At 40.3% G+C, this 18,418-nt stretch overlaps 3 protein-coding genes and 3 non-coding genes across 7 annotated transcripts; 3 read left to right on the top strand and 3 right to left on the bottom strand.

Moving 5' to 3' along the window:
* Positions 1-1,477: 1,477 nt before the first annotated feature.
* Positions 1,478-12,056, top strand: fam81b (family with sequence similarity 81 member B). Its single transcript, XM_085427116.1, has 8 exons — positions 1,478-1,518; positions 2,025-2,232; positions 3,294-3,412; positions 4,902-5,031; positions 7,084-7,190; positions 9,212-9,347; positions 10,373-10,574; positions 11,813-12,056. Exons 1-8 carry the CDS (start codon positions 1,481-1,483, stop codon positions 11,935-11,937), a joined length of 1,065 nt encoding a protein of 354 aa, XP_085283242.1. The 5' UTR covers positions 1,478-1,480; the 3' UTR covers positions 11,938-12,056.
* Positions 12,057-12,467: 411 nt separating this feature from the next.
* Positions 12,468-12,540, bottom strand: trnaf-gaa (transfer RNA phenylalanine (anticodon GAA)). The gene has a single exon. It is a non-coding gene; the product is annotated as a tRNA-Phe (tRNA).
* Positions 12,541-12,869: 329 nt separating this feature from the next.
* Positions 12,870-12,943, bottom strand: trnai-aau (transfer RNA isoleucine (anticodon AAU)). The gene has a single exon. It is a non-coding gene; the product is annotated as a tRNA-Ile (tRNA).
* A 29-nt stretch (positions 12,944-12,972) lies between these two features.
* Positions 12,973-14,883, top strand: LOC146657270 (uncharacterized). Of its 2 annotated transcripts, none has more exons than XM_085425243.1 (2): positions 12,973-13,058; positions 13,564-14,883. In XM_085425243.1, the coding sequence occupies exon 2, from the start codon at positions 13,607-13,609 to the stop codon at positions 14,273-14,275; it is 669 nt and encodes a 222-aa protein (XP_085281369.1). In that variant the 5' UTR covers positions 12,973-13,058; positions 13,564-13,606; the 3' UTR covers positions 14,276-14,883. The 2 variants fall into 2 exon arrangements, with proteins under 2 accessions (XP_085281369.1, XP_085281370.1); XM_085425244.1 differs by having other exon boundaries at positions 12,987-13,058; positions 13,590-14,883.
* Positions 14,884-16,847: 1,964 nt separating this feature from the next.
* On the bottom strand, positions 16,848-16,921 carry trnai-aau (transfer RNA isoleucine (anticodon AAU)). Its single transcript has one exon. It is a non-coding gene; the product is annotated as a tRNA-Ile (tRNA).
* A 97-nt stretch (positions 16,922-17,018) lies between these two features.
* On the top strand, positions 17,019-18,417 carry gig2p (grass carp reovirus (GCRV)-induced gene 2p). Its single transcript, XM_085425242.1, has 2 exons — positions 17,019-17,103; positions 17,642-18,417. Exon 2 carries the CDS (start codon positions 17,672-17,674, stop codon positions 18,350-18,352), a length of 681 nt encoding a protein of 226 aa, XP_085281368.1. The 5' UTR covers positions 17,019-17,103; positions 17,642-17,671; the 3' UTR covers positions 18,353-18,417.
* The last annotated feature ends 1 nt before the right edge of the window (position 18,418 follows it).

The raw sequence follows: 18,418 nt of genomic DNA, 5'->3' as shown, positions 1-18,418 counted from the left end.
ATCCAAGTGATCCATGGGGGAGTCTGTCTTACTTTTATCAGTGTAATAAAGGGATTTAGTGACTCTGGATTTTAATTAAATTACAGAGCATTTGTATTTGTACAGTCATTGCCCACCCTAAGCTTTATTTAAAGCTCTCCACGATAAGCATTTTCTGGCTTGTAGGACTAATAGAGAGGAGCTTTAATGATGCACTTTCGTGGTCCAGTGCAAAGAGCCTGGATTAAACTGTATTTTAAACTATTAGCATAATACAGTAAGACAAACTCCAGGGAAGTGGAGTGTCAAATGCAATATTTGAAGGCAATACAATGTTAGGTGTGGCTGTGTGCAGGCAGGAATAGGACCCAAGGTGCAGACTCCGGAGACAGATGTGAACTCAAAACAACTTTAATGTTAAACTCAAATATAACATAACTGGAAAAATCTAAATAAACTTACACCGGAGGAATGACAGAACACACAGCTAGGAAAACGGTAGATCGCGACACGGACACAGAGAAACACCGGGGTTAAATACACAGAGGGAGCAATCAGGGAATGAATAACAGGAGGGAAACACAGCTGGGGCAAATCAGAACTGACGAGACAAAAGGAAGCGTAAAGTGAACACACTGAGATAAGACAGAGACCTTCAAAGTAAAACAGGAAACACATAACACAGACTCACATGCAGGCACTACAGAGGGAACAGAGACATGGGACCAGGGCAGACACAAACACTGACTGAACACGGGGATATAGGAACTAAGGATACATAGAGACAAGGGGATACAGGTGATAGGGGAGACAGAGCAACTAAAGAAGACAGAGACATAAACCATAAGACAGAACTCAAAGAAACCAAAGACTAAAAAATATAAATAATATAATAAACTCAAATACCCTGGGTCAACGACCCAGGCATCCTAACATACAAACTATCAAAGTTGGGATGAAAAATAACAGCAAAAAATTGAAAAAGGTATTAGGTTATCTCAATAACCGCTTTTTTAAAAGCTGGTGTTTTGAGGTATGTTGTCACGAGAACTGCTGCTAAGAAGGCTGACCAGTTTCTCAGCAACATTTCTACGAATTACAACTATGTTCACGCTTTCTGGTCATCAAATATTTTGCAGAGTTAAACTGCCTCGCCACATAGACAATGCTTTTTTTTTTTTTTGCAAGACTGTTCACACTGGCAGGCAGGCACACCCCCATGAAAGGAGACCACAGTTACCAAGTGACAACACAAACACATAATCTCTAAAGCTGGCTGAAGAACAGCACAGACCTGTGAGTATTCTTATATGACAAATAAAAAAATAGCAACATTTGTTTAACGTCTTTATCCAAAATGTTCAAAATGTCTCGTGATGCTCCCAGTGAGAGATAGAATATATAATATGCTTATTTTAACAAAAAGAATGATAAGGAGGATATTTGAGTGGAAACTATCACACTAATATATTTAATACATATCTCTTTGTAGACAATAAGGATGTCTCATCATCAGTCTGACACACAGAGTCACACAAGGTAACCTTTCTCATTCACATATCCATATTCAGTGCATACATTCAGTATATTGCAGTCATTTACTTTTCACTTTCAATTTGTGTGGGTTGCTAATTCAGTTTAAAATCTGATCTGCGCTTAAGAGGTGAATAAGATGTGCGTCGACCGCTCGCTGATGGGATTGAATTAAGGTTGTGAACCTTTCGACACCGCTGTGAATCAAACTGATAAAATTAATCCTTAATCCACAACAGCCTCAGACAGGTCCAACACAGCATGCACAGGGACATGAAGACAGAACCCAAGGGCATGAAAACCAATGTACAACATTTCAATCCATCTACATTCTCTCTCTTAGTAGATCAACTCTTTGTAGAATTGCACTTTAAAATGACTTTTTTCTTCTTCAACATGACTTTGCAATATTTGCAACACATGTTTTTGCATCTTCTAAATACTAAAAAACCCAACAAAGAGCTTCTAAAACATTATAAGCTTGATATTTTTTTGTTTACTTCCTGATTAAGGCCAGATGTCTTGGAAGGTCGTTTGAGGAGTCAGGATAGGCCGCTAGCTGTACTGCTAGAACAAGCTCTCAGAATCAAAGAGGAGGTGACAGCTGGTCTGCAGTCCAGCCATGGCTCTGTCCAAATTGAGGCACTGTCCCGTAAGCTGTTGGAGAATCACATACTCACCATTACACGTATTGTTAAACAACTCAGCATGGGCATACAGGTATGCAAGGTGGTGGAAGTAAGTTGTGAAAAGTGCTGTTGCATGCATGTTTAGGTATTAAAGTATTGTGTAAGTCTTTTTCTTGTTTTGTGTGGAATATGCTGTACGTCTTTTAGGTGGGTGAAGTCAAGCATATGTGCTGATTGTCTTCTTTTCTGGCTGTTCTCTTCTCCTTGTATTGTTTGATGTGCAGCACACCCACGCCAACTCATGCCCACAAACTCCCAGCTGATTTGATTACACCTGATAGAATGGTGCAGTGCTCAAATAAAGCCTACTTGACTTCTCGCCATCATCAGCTCATGCACATTTTGTCTGTATAAGCATAAAGTGATCATGTGCACAGTATGTGGTTAACTAAATACTCTCAAGTTATGCGTTTAAATTCTAACAGCTATTCTCCTGACAGTCAAGCAGAAGAACTGCAAAAGAGTACACGGATCTTAGTCTCGCGGAACAAGTGTGAGGGTGTTTGGAGTCATCTTTCACTGAGCAGAACATCAAACCACTCTCTGAAAGCTGCCTTACAGAAGTAGGGCACCGGAATGAAACATTCAGCTTCATTAGTGTATACCAAATGGGCCATTAGCATGATTAGAGGCTATCATCGTTTGAAATATTACATGAATGCCAACAAACTAATTAATCCTGCAAATCAAGAAGCAATCAACTAAGTAAAGGACTGAATACTTTGCAAAATCAAATGTAAGCCACATCACACAGTCACACTGTTTGCTTTCATGATAATGCCAGAGGGTAATCCATTTGATTTGAGGTTATTTTACACATGCAGCCTATACAGCAATCAGTCATGCAAGTGCACTGATGAAATTCTGCCAGTTTTAAGTGAGCTTTTGTAGCGAAGCACGTGTCGTTTGCATTTAACGTTTATCTTGATGGCATTGAATGCTGCATAATTAGTTCAAATCTGAAGCTTCCTGCTGGTACTTTCCAAACAAATCATGTACTTCCTCATCTGTTTTTTCACTTAATTTGCTGGGAAAACAGTCACATCTTTTTTTTAACAAATGTGAAACATGCTGTCTTTGTTCTGGGTAAAGGAATTAGAGAAAGAGATGGCCCAGCGGGACTCTGTCACCTCTGGAGTGGCACACGCTGTTCAAAACATGGACCAGAAAAACACAGCTGGCGTCGGAGACCTGAGAGGAAGAGTAGCCAGGTAGGCACTGTGTGAGTCCTGAGTCAGACATTGCTTTCAAATGCTGAGAAAAAAACTGAACAGCAAGTGAAGGAAACAAGAAGGCATTATTTCAATTGACTGGAGTGATCTGACGTTCCTCGCTGATACCCTGCGTGTTTTTCTCACTCCCTAATGGAGTGAAATTGTTTAGCCTTCATTCTGTCTAGCAACTCTTCGCCATTGCACGACCTCAAATCAGTCCTGGCATACACACAGACATGCACAGATGCAATTATTTTGTTCCCACCTGGGTGAGGTTCCCAGGTTTAAATGCACTTTAGATGCTGATTAGCACTTGCTCATTATTCTGTGATTCTGTGCACATCACACTTACTGCACTGGATTGCTGAAAAGTGTCTGCCATCTCACATACATTGTGATTGGCCTTTTGATGTGTAGTTGCCTAGACCTAATTATTTCTAACACTTCTGGCATCCACTGATCAGTGCATTTCATGTGTAAAGAGATAGAAGACAAAGATATGTCATTTACAAAGCAGGCATATCAGTGAGATTTCAGGGGGTGGAAATGGGGCTGATGCAGGGTCCAATAAAGAGAGAAGAAGAAAAACAAGTGGTCAGTGTGATAGCCTCTTTCATGTTGTTCATAATTAATCAAGTAAGCTAAGGGCCAGTGGTTTTTGTGTTGGTTGGCACTGGTCAGTGAAGCCATTAAGAGAAGCACTGGACTGGTCTCCAGGGAAAAAACTCAAATTTCAGACCAATCGTTTATCACAAATATTTTAAAGACACGCACTCACACAGGCAGGCCCAATAAAGCCGTAAGAGAAAGCCTTAACAGGCTGACATCTTGAACCAAGCAATGAAAGGAAGGAAGCTGTACTGCCATGCTGATTAAAAGAGTTGCTGCAGTTGATACTTATCGCTTCAACTGAATTCAAAGTTTGCTAAAAGCAACATTTTCCAAGTCAGAGGCTGTAAGTTGTGTTTTTGCAACGTCCTAATTGCTTTTGGTGATAAACAGATTTCTCACTTAACCCTCTCAGGTTCAAATTAAGTTTTCTGAGTAAAAAAAAACTCATAAAATATGTATGTGGGGTAATCAGGTTGTTAGTTTTTAACTGTTGCAAATCGGCAACGTCTGCCTTGAGAGGGTTAATTTATTCTCATAGTTATTTTTTGGGTGGGTGGGAGCGTCTTTGTACCAGTGAGTCATTAGTAGATGCAAACAAGTGACCACTGAAATCTGTTCAGAGTAACCATCCTCACTGCTAAGGTTTTACCAGAGCCTCTTCTTCTTATTTATTTCATGATCTTGCTTTGCAAATTGATAACAGCAGTGTAACATTTTTTCATTCTAATTTTGTGATTCTATTATACAACTTTTTTTTTTCTAGTCTTTTGCTCATCCCTCTGTCTTCACACCTTCCCCAAACTCCCTTCAATCCCATTTTTCTCATTCAGTGGTCTCTCACCAGCTCTCTGTTCTTCCCCACCTATTATCGCAGGTGTGATTCCAGCATTGCCAAGCTGAGCGCTGACGTGAGCTTCAGAGAGCAGCAGGTGGTCAGACTGCAGAGGGAGGTTCGAGAGCTCAGCGAAGCTGTGAATGGACAGCTCAAAGAGCTGGAGGACAAGGTGGGGAAAAAACGTATGCATGCTGACAAGGGTTTAGCAGAAAAGGAGTTGCGAGAGCAGTTGAGCAAAACTTTGCACTGTGTGCAAATCAGCTACTACACCAGTGCCCCAATGAGAGTTTTCACAAGTCATAAGTTAATATTGTAACACGTATTTGCCATATTTAGGTTCTTTTTTTTTATCTCTGTGACATTGATGCCATCAAAAGCATTATTCTCCAGTATGATAGCATACTGGCATGAACTGGCATTCATGATCATTACCCCTTGCATCTCCTCTATCTAAACACACGCTCAACACAATATTCATTCATTCATTTGAATTCTCTGTTCCCAAACTAAAGGATAATGTACTGTTTTGTTATTGTCATTATTATTTTTTTACATTTGTAGAGAGAGGTTGCGTTTATTTGAAAGCTTGATGCATTGAAAGGATCATAATCTGGTAATATGAATAGTATTTATCTGCACTGTACACTTTATTAGGTACACCTTGCTAGTACTGGGTTGGGCCTCCTTTTGACTTCAGAGGTGCCTGAATTTTTTGTGGCATAGATTAAGCAAGGTGCAAGAAAACCTCCTTGGAGAATTTGGTCCATATTGACATGATAGTATTTCACGATTGCTACAGATATGTCAGCTGCGCATCCATGCTTTGAATCTCTTATTCTGCCACATACAAAAGGTGCTCTCCTGACTGTGGAGGCCAATATTCGCATAGGCTGTGGTGTCCAAACAATACTCATCTGGTACTAAGAGGCCCAAAGCAAACAAGAAAATACTCATCATCACACCATCATCACCAGCAGTCTGAACTGCCGATACAAGGCGGGACAGATCCATCCTTTCATCCTGTTTGCGCCAAATGATGACCCTAACTTTTGAATACAGCAATTGCAGGTTCATCAGACCAGGCAACATCTTCAGTTGTGCAGTTTTAGTGAGTCCAGGCAAATTGTAACTGGAGAGGTACATTTTGTGGTCTTCTGCTGCTGTAGCCCATCTGCTTCAATTTTTCATGTCCTATGTTCAGAGATGAACTTCTGGATATCTTGGATATAGAAAGTGGTTATTTTACTTCAGGTTGCTTTCTCAGCAGCCTGAAGCTTTTAGACCATTCTCCTCTGACGCTTAGCATCAACAAGCCATTGTCACCCTAAGAACTTCCACTCATTGGATATTTTCTCCTTTTCAGGTCATCTTAACCCTAACCCTAGAGAAGGTTGTGCAGGAAAATCCCAGTAGATCAGCAGTTTCTTAAACAACCAGGCCAACCTGGCACTAGCAATCATATCATGTTCAAAGTCGCTTAAATAACCTTTCATCCAAAATATTTAGTTTCAGCTCGTCATCTTGACCACATCCACATACTTAAATCCAGTAAGTTAACAAGCAGTTAAACAGGTGTACCTAACAAAGTGGCCCAGTGAGTATATTTTGCTGTTTATCCGAGAGAGGATGGCTAGCTGAGCTGTGATGGGATGACATTTGGAGCTTACTGCTGCTGAGTGAGTTTGACCTTATCAAACAAACTCAGAGGCTCAGTCATAACCAGAGTTTGAAAGAAAGAAATGAGATGGGAAATAAATTCAAATGGGATGTCAAGGTGGTCATAAAAAAGCTTTCACCCCACCCCCACCTACACCTCCCGCCCAAACCCTACCTTTTTTTTTTTGACAAGGTCAGCATTATAGAAAATATGAAAACCCTGGATTACGATAAGTATGTCACATATTATAATGCTTTTTACTTGACCTAAAGCAACCAAAAGTGCCTTCAACACTCTCGCTGATTCAGCCAGCCTTCAGTTGTGTTGGTAGTATGGGGTGGTAAATCACTGTGATGACAGCACATTAGCTGTGGGCCAGTGGTCAAGCGCCTACCATAAAAATAATTGAAAACGCATACAAAGTGGGTCACCGGTGTAACTCTCAGTCATGAGTGGCCACAGGAGTGGTGCATAGCACAGTCTGCTCAGCAAAGCAGAAAACACAAAAGGGTAAAGGTCAGAAACAAAGCTGACGATTATGTTTGTGTGTTTTCTTGTCACCAGATTCATGTTGAGCTTAGAAGACTGGAGGCCTCACTGACAAAGTCTTCTAAGGACCTAAAAAACTCGATGTCTGATCTGCGTAGACAAGTTAAGCTATTAGAAGACAAGTAAGACTGTTAATCATGCAACAAACCTAATGTTGTGGTACTAAGGATTCCTGGAGACACCCAACACTGCACCAGGTCATTCCATGAATTTAGCTGCTGATCATGCATTTTCTGGCAGCTACTGTGAAAAGTTGACAACTTTCTTAGTTGATTTGCTGTTTAATAGTGTTCCTCAAAACACCAACATAAATTCTTACCTACAACCATTCCCAACTATAGTTACAGCTGCTCCAGGGCTACACATTCCCAAGCCACATTCACCCTGAAATATTAATGCAGGAGGCACAATAATGGTGAAAGCTTGTTGTCCGTTTACTATTCCGTCTGAGAAATAATGTCAGCTGGAAGCAATATATAAACATTTTAGAAACAGAGAGACGCGAATGATAGATATGTTCTATTTAATAATGTTGTACCTGCAATGGAAAGCAGCCCACTGATCATATTAGAGCCAAAAGAACAGATAAAAATAGGCGATTTTTGTGTTTCTGAAATGCGTCACAATAATAATGTTGAAAACAAGCACCCCAAAAAAAGAGGCTTCCTTTATTTTATTTGGATTATAGATTTAATATATTATATATCCATCCACGCACCTAGGTTGTGCTTGACCATTGATGGATAGAGCTGGAAAAGATGAAACATACCGAGTGATGTTGTCTACACGCTACTCAACCTAATTTGTTTTTTTGTTTTTAAGTGGCCAGGTCATTTTTTGAAAGTAGGCACTGCTGATGTCAGAAAGATTTTTTTTATTTTTATTAATGTTCAGTCTACAAAGAGAGTTTATTGGATTTTGAATCCTGGGTGTCATTGGTTCTTTTTGTTCTGACTGTCTCATGTATGACTACACTGAGCCACACTTGCTGGGAGATTTTCTTAGATGCAGTTTAGTCATTAAAGGCCTCATTAGTCTCAAAAAGGTAGTCAGTCAGGATGACCTTTGTTTTTTAAGTGATGAGATCCAGTGTCCGCTGGAGGTGGCGATGCAGGGACAGTTGGGCACTAGAGACCATGTCTGCAGATATAACAGAAAAAACATTTGAAATGAAATAAATATGCCAGACAAGGCCACAAGGACTTCAAATTAAAGGGCATCACAGACTGCCCCTTTACATTTACAAGCTGACTTTCAAATATGTGCAGACAAGTGCATTCTGAAAACTTATCTAACAAGAGCCAAGCCAACTGTCATGTTGTCTAGTGTCAGCGTGAACTGCATTAGGCAGCTGGAATGATAACGGAGTGCAGTATTGTGACACCTGTACAGAAAAAATGATTTGCAGCAGTGACACACAGGCGAGTGTCTACTGATTGTCTCAAGGACACTTTAGACAAGAGGAATACGACTAAAGAAGGTCTCAAGGTACTTTTTGAGTCCGATAGTTTTACACAGTCCACACAATATTTCATTCAGTTTGGTTGCAGCTTCCATCAGAAACATTTCAGTACTGTTCATCAAATATATTACAGATATTACAAAGAGAGAAATATTCATATGGTCCGAATACAAATACAGCATTCAGAGCTACAGAGCACAAAATTCCCCACCACTGTTTTTCACACTGCTGTTTTGGTATTTCTCAGTGGTGAGCTTGACGTGACATTAAGCAAAACAAGAAGCACTGTTGCTGATGAAATCTCACGTCTGATTACCAGACTGTGAAATTATGAACACTGACTTTTTAACAGCTAAACCTAAAGCATGTTCCTTTTATAGTAAACTTACGGGTTACAAATTATTAATTTAGTACTTTCATTCTCAATCACACAATCACACATTTTTACTTGAAAGCTATTTAGTAGAAGTGGAAGTGCCAATAAAGCATTGGTTTTCTAAATAGACACAAACTTTATTTCCTGTAGGGCTAAACTAGCAGAAAAGAACTGATATGTCCTTGAAAGTTGCAAGACTGTGTAAACTTTTAGATCCTAAGACATTTATGAAATGAAAAATCTTTACCTAAATGTAAAGAAGTAAAGCTATTACAGTTCACTTTGTATTCCTTGTGTCTTTGCAGAATGACAGGAGAGCTTGACGAGGGCAAGGAGCAAACAGCAAAATTGAGGACCTGGACAGAACAACAGCTCAAGAGCTCTCTCCAGTCACATGCCGAGGACAACCAGGAGCTGGTTTCACTATTACAAGACAAAATGGTACAATATACATAATGGTTTAAAAATGTTTGACATGTACACTCACTGAAAACTTCATTAAGTACACATGTTCAATTCTACATATTTAGGTATATTGACATGGTCAAGATGACCTGCATGAGAATGGGGAAGAAAGGTGATTCAGCTGACTTTGAACGTGGTGTGGTTGTCAGTGAACAGGAAATTGAGGCTACACTTTGCACAACTCACTAAAAGCAGACAATAGGAGATGGAAAAAATGTTGTGTGGTCTGGTGAGTCTCTCAAAGGGGCCAAAAGTGTGTCACAACATTGCACCACCACCACCCTGAACCACTGATACAAGACAGGATGGATATATGATTCGTGTTGTATACACCAAATTCTTCCCCATAAATCATGGATCCATCCTGTCTCGTATCAGTGGTTCAGGGTGGTGCTGGTGGTGCAATGGTGTGGCACACTTTTGGTAAACAGACATTCTGTACTTAAGTAGAAGTACAGACACCAGTGCTGAAAAATACTCCAGTAAAAGGTGAAGTTGAATTTTTCTAAACAAAGGTACTCAGCTTGAATCAGGTAAGTAGAACATGAGCAGAGAAAAAAGGGAAAATAAAAAATAGCTCTATTTTCTGTTGCCTAGATTGTAGAGGGTGACTTTGCCTCTAAACAGGAAAATTAGTAAGCAAGAGGTTAAAGGTAGGTTCAGTGTGTGGGAAAAGAATCACAACTCACCTATTGAGAGCTCCAGTAGTCTATGATCCGCTGAAATGCTGCTCTTTGTGGATGGACACAACTGAATTCAACCAGATGTCAGGACGTGTTTCATGAGTTGTCCTGGCTGATTTCCATCCACTGCAGTGACAGTACACTGTTTACTCTATTTAAGTACAGTAACAAAGTATTTGTACTTTGTTACTTAATTACTTCCCACCTCTGCTATGATTTATTTATTAATTTTAGATGTTGTGGACTATAGTATGAAAATGATATAACTACGCTCCGCCAAGTTTAAAAACTGAATTTTCATGTGTATGCTGTGCTTAGTTAGGGGCGGAGTCTAGATTGGCTGACCGCCTGCTTGCCCTGGAGGCACGTGTGGAGAAGTTTGACATCCAGCAGAACCAGGCTGACCGCAGTCGGCATGATCAGCTGAAACGCTCAGAAGACAAACTTAGCAGAAGAATAACCTTAGTGGAGAACAACCTTCATCAGGAGCTGCAGCTGCTCAAACAGCAGTACCACAAAGGTGGGTGATCACTGCTGGTAACTTGCTGTCATCAGAGAGCAAACACACATGTACTGCATGTTCTTCACCATACACGTCAAGGAAAATAATGGACATGCGAGAGCAATTCACAAGAGTCTGAAAAATAGAAAGAAAGGAAAAAAGAAAAATACTTATAATAAGTAATCGTAAAATGAATATAAGCGATTAACCCCACCAGGCAGCCAACATTTATTTTTACCACAAATGAGATGTTTATTGTTTCCTTTAATTACAGTAGTCACTGACTTGGTGTTGATATGTTAAACGGGAGTTCAGCTCGGATGCTTTCCAGCTCATCATGTGGTCTAATAATTGGCTGTACAACAGTAGTATAAAGGATCTTATCCTGCACATATGTAGTTACAACACAGCTAGTATGCTGCGAGCCAATCCACAGGAATAGGCAGTCAACTAGCCTGCCAAATACTCTAGCTCGTCTCCCTATCATGCTGCTGTTGACATCCATCCTCATCTCATTTCCCAGGATGCCTGACACTAGATCTCACATCTGCCTCCCTTCCTGACAGTCTCTCTCACTCCACAGCTCTTATTAAAGAGCAGACATATAGAAAAGTGCCCAAACTTCCCTTGGTAAATAAGACCATGGGTAAACTGATCTATGAATCACTACTCAGCCACTGCTAACAGCACTCCAGAGCCATTCATCCACTGTGCTATTTTAAGTGTGGGATGAAAAGAAAGAAGGAGATGGTATGAGAGAATAAATGCATAATTGATGAGAGTTGTAAATATTCGTGGCAAGAAAGACATTGAGTTATGGAGCTGGAAAGAGAAGATACTTAATATCTCAAAGGGAGCCTTTCAACCCCACAGTCTGTTACTGAATACATTCTGTAATAAAAATGCATCAGCTCTATGTACTATTACATAATTAACTAGGTATTAAAAATATAAGTAATGATTGGGAGCAATTAAGCATAGAATAGGGGGGAGACCACAGGGACAAGAGACAGAGCAAGATGAAGGATGTCAATAAATCAAAAGTAAAACACAAATATGACAGGTTGAATGCAGTACCCTTTCAAAATTAGAACTAGGACGGTTTTTAAAGACTTAATGTTATGAGCCCACAGGAGGAAAGTCCTTCCAGTACCATCATAGCACATCCCTCATCCAGCAACAATGACCTGAATTATTTTCACCTCAGATGCTTTATGTTCAGTGATGATTTATGCACCCTGCCTCTCTTTGAATAGGGTTCCAGTCTGTGCATGATGCAATTGAATCACTGAGTCAGATATGTGACATCAAATCTCGCCTTGACAAGGAGAAGCTTGAGAAGGATATCAGCCACATCCGCAGCAAGGTGCTCAAGTACTAGTGACATACGCTGAAGAGGAACTTGTTTTTTCTTGTCACACCTATCCTGAAGCAAAAGCTTGGATCAAAGGCTTGGAAGTAAAACCCTCTGGGTGTTACTACATTCATCTTTAAAAATAAAAAAACAATGCTGTTTTAACTGTATTTAATCTACCTGCTCTTTAAAAACCAGGTAAATGATCCAGTAAGTACTGTATATTAGCAAATCACAAAGAGCTGTTATTCAAAGTAAGATACCTACCTTTTCACAACTCACTACATTTTTAACTTTGCAATGTTTTGACTGTAAAACCTTTAAATACCATTGTACTTAAATGATATCACACTGATAAACTTGTGTTTTGAATATTATTTTAGTATTATCTAATAAATGATGTATTTTTTAAATATATAAATACCTGTATGTTTCTGTAAACAGATGTCAATCACTTTCATCTTACACACCTCAACTGCAGGAGTACTTCCGTTTATCGTATAATTTTTTTTAGATTTTTGATCTCGTGATGGTGTTGGGGGGCATATACAAAACACTGCCGAAACCCGGGATCGAACCAGGGACCTTCAGATCTTCAGTCTAACGCTCTCCCAACTGAGCTATTTCGGCCACACACATCTCTCAAAGGAGGTGGACGCAGGGGCATTGGTGGGCCACGTGATACGTTTGGCTAGTCGTGATGTTGTTCACTTCATTGTGCTCTTACGTTACCCTGCAACACTCCTTTATTAATCTATAATGGTGTGAACTAACAGATATTAAAATAATGTTAAAAGCAACCATGATGAGACAGTAACTTATCGATTTTTGTTATTCTGCTCGGCCAATAATCAGGAGTTCATATGAATTGATTATGTTGCGTCGGTAATCAGTCAGTGAAGGCCTCAATCTTTCAGCAGTCTGAAACCTGAAGGATAACAAAAGAAACAAAAAGTTCGTGGCCCGTACGGGGATCGAACCCGCGACCTTGGCGTTATTAGCACCACGCTCTAACCAACTGAGCTAACCGGCCTAGCCCTGACGGTAAAAAACACATACCATTGAGTGACGTAATCAAACACCGTAAACGAAACCTACTGATCAGAAAGTTAAAGGACACAAACAGACAAAACTTCTCCGTATTTACGGTAAGGTTCACGTTTTTAACGTTAATCAGCCTTGAGCTACATTGATAAAGTAGTTATGAGACAGCCTTTTTCTACATGGGGGTACATAATTATGCTGTAGAAGAAAGCTACGCTCACACGGGAGATTTAGTCTAAGAATATGAGGAAGGAATGAAGTACACTGGGAAGAGCAAGCTATGGTACGAAAAGCTATAAAAGAAATACAGCAAGATAGTCTTTAAATATACACAAAAAGAAACAAAGGATGAAGAGGACACATTAAAAGTGAGAAATAATTGCACAGGTGTACAGTATGTGAATGTGAACGTGAACATGAAAAATGAGAAACATTCAGGAAATGGTAGTTCTGAAAGTGTTTTATGTTCATGCTGTCATCTTTAGTTATTAGTAGTTAGTTAGCAGTGAGTTACTAGTAGTGAGCGTAGTTATTAGTAGTGAAAATGATTTTTCCTTCTTCTTCTTGCTCATCAAAATATACAAATTATTGCATTCTTGTGTTTCACAGCTGCAAATCTTCGTCATCCTCTGCAGGCCATTCTCATATCAGGATGTCTGTGCAATTCTATGGCTGGGAGGTGGTAGACGATGGTGCCTCTTATACTGGTGTGTTGCTAGAGCCGTCGCAGAGACCTCAGAACCGGGGAGTCTACACTATGTACCATGGGACCAGCGTTGCCAGTGCACGTCTCATTATTGCAAATGGCTTTAAACAATCATCAAGTGGCATGCTGGGAAGGGGTGTCTATGTCAGCCGTGATAAGAAAAAAGCAGCCAGTTATCCAAAGAACAGCAGCTCTTCAAACCGTGTGGTTCTCGAGCTGCGTGTGCGCGTTGGCCGCGTCAAACGTATTGACAAGGACAACCATCCTATGCAGCTCACATGGCACACACATGGCTACGACACTGCCTGGGTGCCCCCCAAATGTGGCATGATATCTGTGAAAAGTGGCATGGAGGAAGATTGTGTGTTTGATCCCAAAAGAGTGACTGTGGTGGCCATTGCAAATGCACCAGATACCATAAGGACAGAGCTTCAGGAGCTTCTTGCAAAAACATCCAAAAAGTCTGGAAGAGGAGATGGTGATTCTGCTGATGTGTGTCCCCTTTGCAAGAGAAAGACACAGCAGGGCGCCCAACATATCAAGCAACAGTGCTGGAAGTGTGGGCAGAACCTCTGCATTCTTATGTCCAAGCACTTCTGTCCAGGAAGACCATGACAGTCCAGTAAGGTAGAAAAAACTGGATAGGCGATGTCCATGTGCCTGTTTATCAACCAATGTGTCATAGCAGGGCCAACAGCAGACAAGCTGACACAGCTGGTGCAATATTTTCCAATAGTTAATGCTGGATGTATCTTGTTTACTTTATTAAAACGTTAATTTCGTATCCCGACTGTATCACTCTTCGATTATTAGATTTTTATTCATGCTATTGTTATATGGAAACAAGAAAGGTGATCTGCTGTATTTACCAAAATAAAAGAAGAATTACAATAAATATCATTGTTGTCATATCAAAGTCCATAAACTGATGACTTCTAAGAATAAGAACTAGAACAGACATATTGGCTCTCTTCCACAGCATGTCTTTTATCCTGCCTTCCTTCTCTCACCCCAAAAGTTTGCAGCAGATGGCCGCCCTCCCTGAGCGAGATTCTGCCAGAGGTTTCTTCCTATTAAAAGGGAGTTTTTCCTTCCCACTGTGGCTAAAGTGTTTGCTTATATGGGGTCGTGTGGTTGTTGGGTTTTTCTCTGTATGTATTATTGTAGAGTTTTCAACTTACAATATAAAGCGACTTGAGGTGACTGTTGTTGTGATTTGGTGCTGTATAAATAAAATTTAATTGAATTGAATATTTTAAGTTTAAGTAATTTCCCATTTGTGTGTCACTAAGAGATAGTCTTGGAAGCTGTGGCCGATAGGCAAAGCTGAAGACGTGGGGGAAAATCGTCATTTCAAGATAATAATAAAAAACTGTTTTTCAAAGGTAAATGTCCTAACAAATGGTACAGAGCAATGAGAGTCATACAAAGTAAGAAGGAAGGAAAGGAGAAACTGCTGTACTATAGGATACTACAAGTGAAATCAACACAATATAAAAAGGTGACCTGGGTGTTTTTCTCAGATTTGCTAATCATATGTCCATACAAGCCTCTCTGCTCATTAATCCTCTGTTAACCGAACCTCAAATTTTCTGTAAGCTAGTGTGATTAAACATAAACTACTTTAGCAATGTACATGATGCAAACACAAAAAATATGGTGCTTTTAGTGGTGAATGTTCCAAAGCCATAATGTATTTGGTCAGCAAAGTGACATAAAATACTGGTTCTCCCAGTATAGTCAAGCCAACATCCATGTAACTCATATAGTTGACATAAAATATAGTACAGTAGCATAGATACAGTGCTTTATAAAGAGACCAAATTGTTTCATTTCAGAATTGTATCTAAGCAACGTGCATTATCACTGAGACATTTGAGGGGAAACTCAAAAAATGTCACGTGACTAAGGTTGACCTTCAGTGGCTGTGACGGACAATTGATTATGGATAGAATTGCGGGATTGTGTAGTTTTGAGCTGGGCTCCAGATCATTGTGCTGTTTTGGGAGGAAGTTTACTCCAGAGTCAAGCAGCATCCATAGCAAATTGAGTGGCTTTTCAAAATGGAGCGATACATTTCCTTGTTTTTACAATCACATAAGCACCACCAAACCATCACGCTTCCTTCACACTGATTAAAGATGGTCCCAGATATTTTTCTTTTTTCATAAGACAGAATCAATTTCATCAGTCTGAAATTAAATGTGGTCTAGTTGGAAATAACATGCAATCTGTTTCTGATAATAAAGTGTTGCCGTCTAAAGACAGAAATTCACATTTAACTATTACATTTGCACTCGGCAAGCTTCCTGCTCTACAAGAATATAACCAGTAACATGTTTGGAAATGTGGCTGCATTTATAAATTAGACAGCAATTATTGGCAAACCTTTGACAATCTGTGATTGCAGCCAGCCCAAGTCAGACTGTGACTGTTTGCAGAACGGTTGCCTACTATTTGGCGGCCTGTGAAATTGCCTTGAGATAAAAAGTAATCGTGTGCGCAACACAACAACAGCATTGTGACTGTGCTATTAGTTTGCTCTGAATTATCAGATACTTTGTTGAGCTAAGTGTGTGCACTGTTGGGTGGTTTTTCAGGTGAGCTGATTTAATGAAACTGTACTTGGTTAAAATTATATCAGGATGGTAGTATGCTGTACTGTTTCATTCCCTCTCCTTAATACGGTCACATTTTTAGTGCTGACATTAATTCAGGCTGGTGTTTTGCAGATACTGTTTAATGAAGCTGTCAGACTCCTGGGCTCTGTGGCATATGTTTCTTAATGTAGTGATAATGATGTACCTGTCTTTTTGCTCATTTACGTAATAACACCACCCACTTCACTTTGTATTCTAGCTAGATCCAGTTTATGCTGCTCCGGGAGTAGTGCTGCAATATTTGGATACCAAGTAAGCACTGGGGCCGATACTAAACCTATAACGGTATCTTATCCTATCGATCCAATCACACTAGTATCAGTCCAAAACCAATACCAGTGTTGGTATCAATATTGTTGTTTTTTTCCCCCAAACTTGGCAACAAAAAAGTGGCTCTACAAAGACTCAGTATGCAAAAGTAATTAGTACTCGAGCCTAACTGTTTAACTGATAACATAGCTTAAAAAAAACATCATTGTTAAAAGCACTTTGAACAATTACGAGTACAATACACGTGAAAAAGTTCGTGGCCCGTACGGGGATCGAACCCGCGACCTTGGCGTTATTAGCACCACGCTCTAACCAACTGAGCTAACCGGCCAGTGTAGGGCGTAACTTTGAGACCCTACATGGCAGAACATCTGATAGGAAACTGAAAGTTAAAGGGAGGAGATTCTCATTATAAACCTGAACAGAAAGTGGAAGTGAAAGAGAACAGACGGCTCTTCACAAAAGGCTTTAACTTTTAACTTCGTGAACTTCAATCAGCCTAAACGACACAAGGTACAGATATTTCGTTGTATTTATCGCGAGTAATCGGTACTCAGTTTTTATGACAAACCTTAGAGTCCTACTGTGTTGGATAAAAACCGGCCAACGCTAATTTAGCCAAATATTGTTTGATTTCTGCATATAATGTTAGTTCTTTTCTGGGCATCTAAATACTCAGTACTACCAAATTCGCTATATTATACAGTATGGTTTACAATATTAGGATACATTATGTAACTTTAACTGTAGATTTGACTTTAAGCAGCTGTCTTACAGTCAAGGTTTGGGGGTTTTCAGCTATTTTTTCTCAATATAGACTACTTTTTGACATAAACGAGGTACTTCTCTTGTCACGTAGACTTATATATTGAAATCTGTACAGCTAACAATGCAGTTGCCGTTGTCACAATTAACATTTGACCCAATCTGATTCACTGAGGTCAAAGTCCTGAGCTATGTGCAATAAACTGTATGCCCCGAACCTCTCCTGAATTTGTTATAAGTTACTGGCATTAATGTTCATGCCTTACATGGTTTCTGGTCTTTGCAGGGCTTAAACAGCAGCCATTTGTGAAGCAGGATGTCGCTACAGTTCTTTGGATGGGAGGTTACCTATGATGATGAGTCTCCCAGTGTGGAGCTGACAGCCTCCCAGGCACCAAAAGATAAGGGTGTCTACACCATGTACCATGGTACCAGCATTGCCAATGCACGTCTCATCCTTGCCAGTGGCTTTCAGCAGTCGCAGGGGGGCATGCTAGGAAAGGGTGTGTACGTCAGCCGTGATAAGAAAAAGGCAGAACGTTATCCATTGAACAACAGCCCTGCAGACCGTGTGGTCCTCAAGTTACACGTGCGTGTTGGCCGTGTCAAACGCATTGACAAGGACAACCATCCTATGCAGTACACTTGGAGCACGCAGGGATATGACACTGCTTGGGTACCCCCTAACTGTGGGATGAAAGCTGTGCCCAGCGGCCTGGAAGAGGACTGTGTGTTCGACCCCAAAAGAGTGACAGTCGTGGGCATTGCAAAGGCTCCACACAATGTGCAGACAGAACTTCAGCAGCTGGTGACTAAGAACATCAGCCATTCCAGCACAGTCCCGGGTGGAGTAGTGCATGGTGCTACTGCTTTGGACGTGTGTTCACTATGCAAACGCAGGCAGCAGCAGTCGCCACACATCACGACACCATGCTGGGGCTGTGGGCAAAACATCTGTATTCTTATGAGCAAACATGTATGTCCAGTTAGCGTTTGAGAGTGAGTGACACGGATGGATTCACATATATGATCCGGCAGAGTGTCAGAAAAAAGCTCAAAAATG

The sequence above is a fragment of the Rhamphochromis longiceps genome, linkage group LG12 (genome assembly GCF_057381845.1).
Source record: "Rhamphochromis longiceps isolate RC_006_pf linkage group LG12, R_longiceps_female_GT1.1, whole genome shotgun sequence".
Lineage (NCBI taxonomy): Eukaryota > Metazoa > Chordata > Actinopteri > Cichliformes > Cichlidae > Rhamphochromis > Rhamphochromis longiceps.
The sequence above is the reverse complement of the archived record's forward strand: the minus strand, read 5'-3'. Positions and strand labels throughout refer to the sequence as shown.

Excerpts from the sequence above, each read along its gene's own strand:
- LOC146657270 (XM_085425243.1), top strand. The coding sequence starts at position 13,607 with ATGTCTGTGCAATTCTATGGCTGGGAGGTGGTAGACGATGGTGCCTCT.
- gig2p (XM_085425242.1), top strand. The coding sequence starts at position 17,672 with ATGTCGCTACAGTTCTTTGGATGGGAGGTTACCTATGATGATGAGTCT.
- fam81b (XM_085427116.1), top strand. The coding sequence starts at position 1,481 with ATGTCTCATCATCAGTCTGACACACAGAGTCACACAAG. Across the intron at positions 3,413-4,901 it reads CTGAGAGGAAGAGTAGCCAG|GTGTGATTCCAGCATTGCCA; the intron begins GTAGGCACTGTG and ends CTATTATCGCAG. Across the intron at positions 10,575-11,812 it reads CAAACAGCAGTACCACAAAG|GGTTCCAGTCTGTGCATGAT; the intron begins GTGGGTGATCAC and ends CTCTTTGAATAG.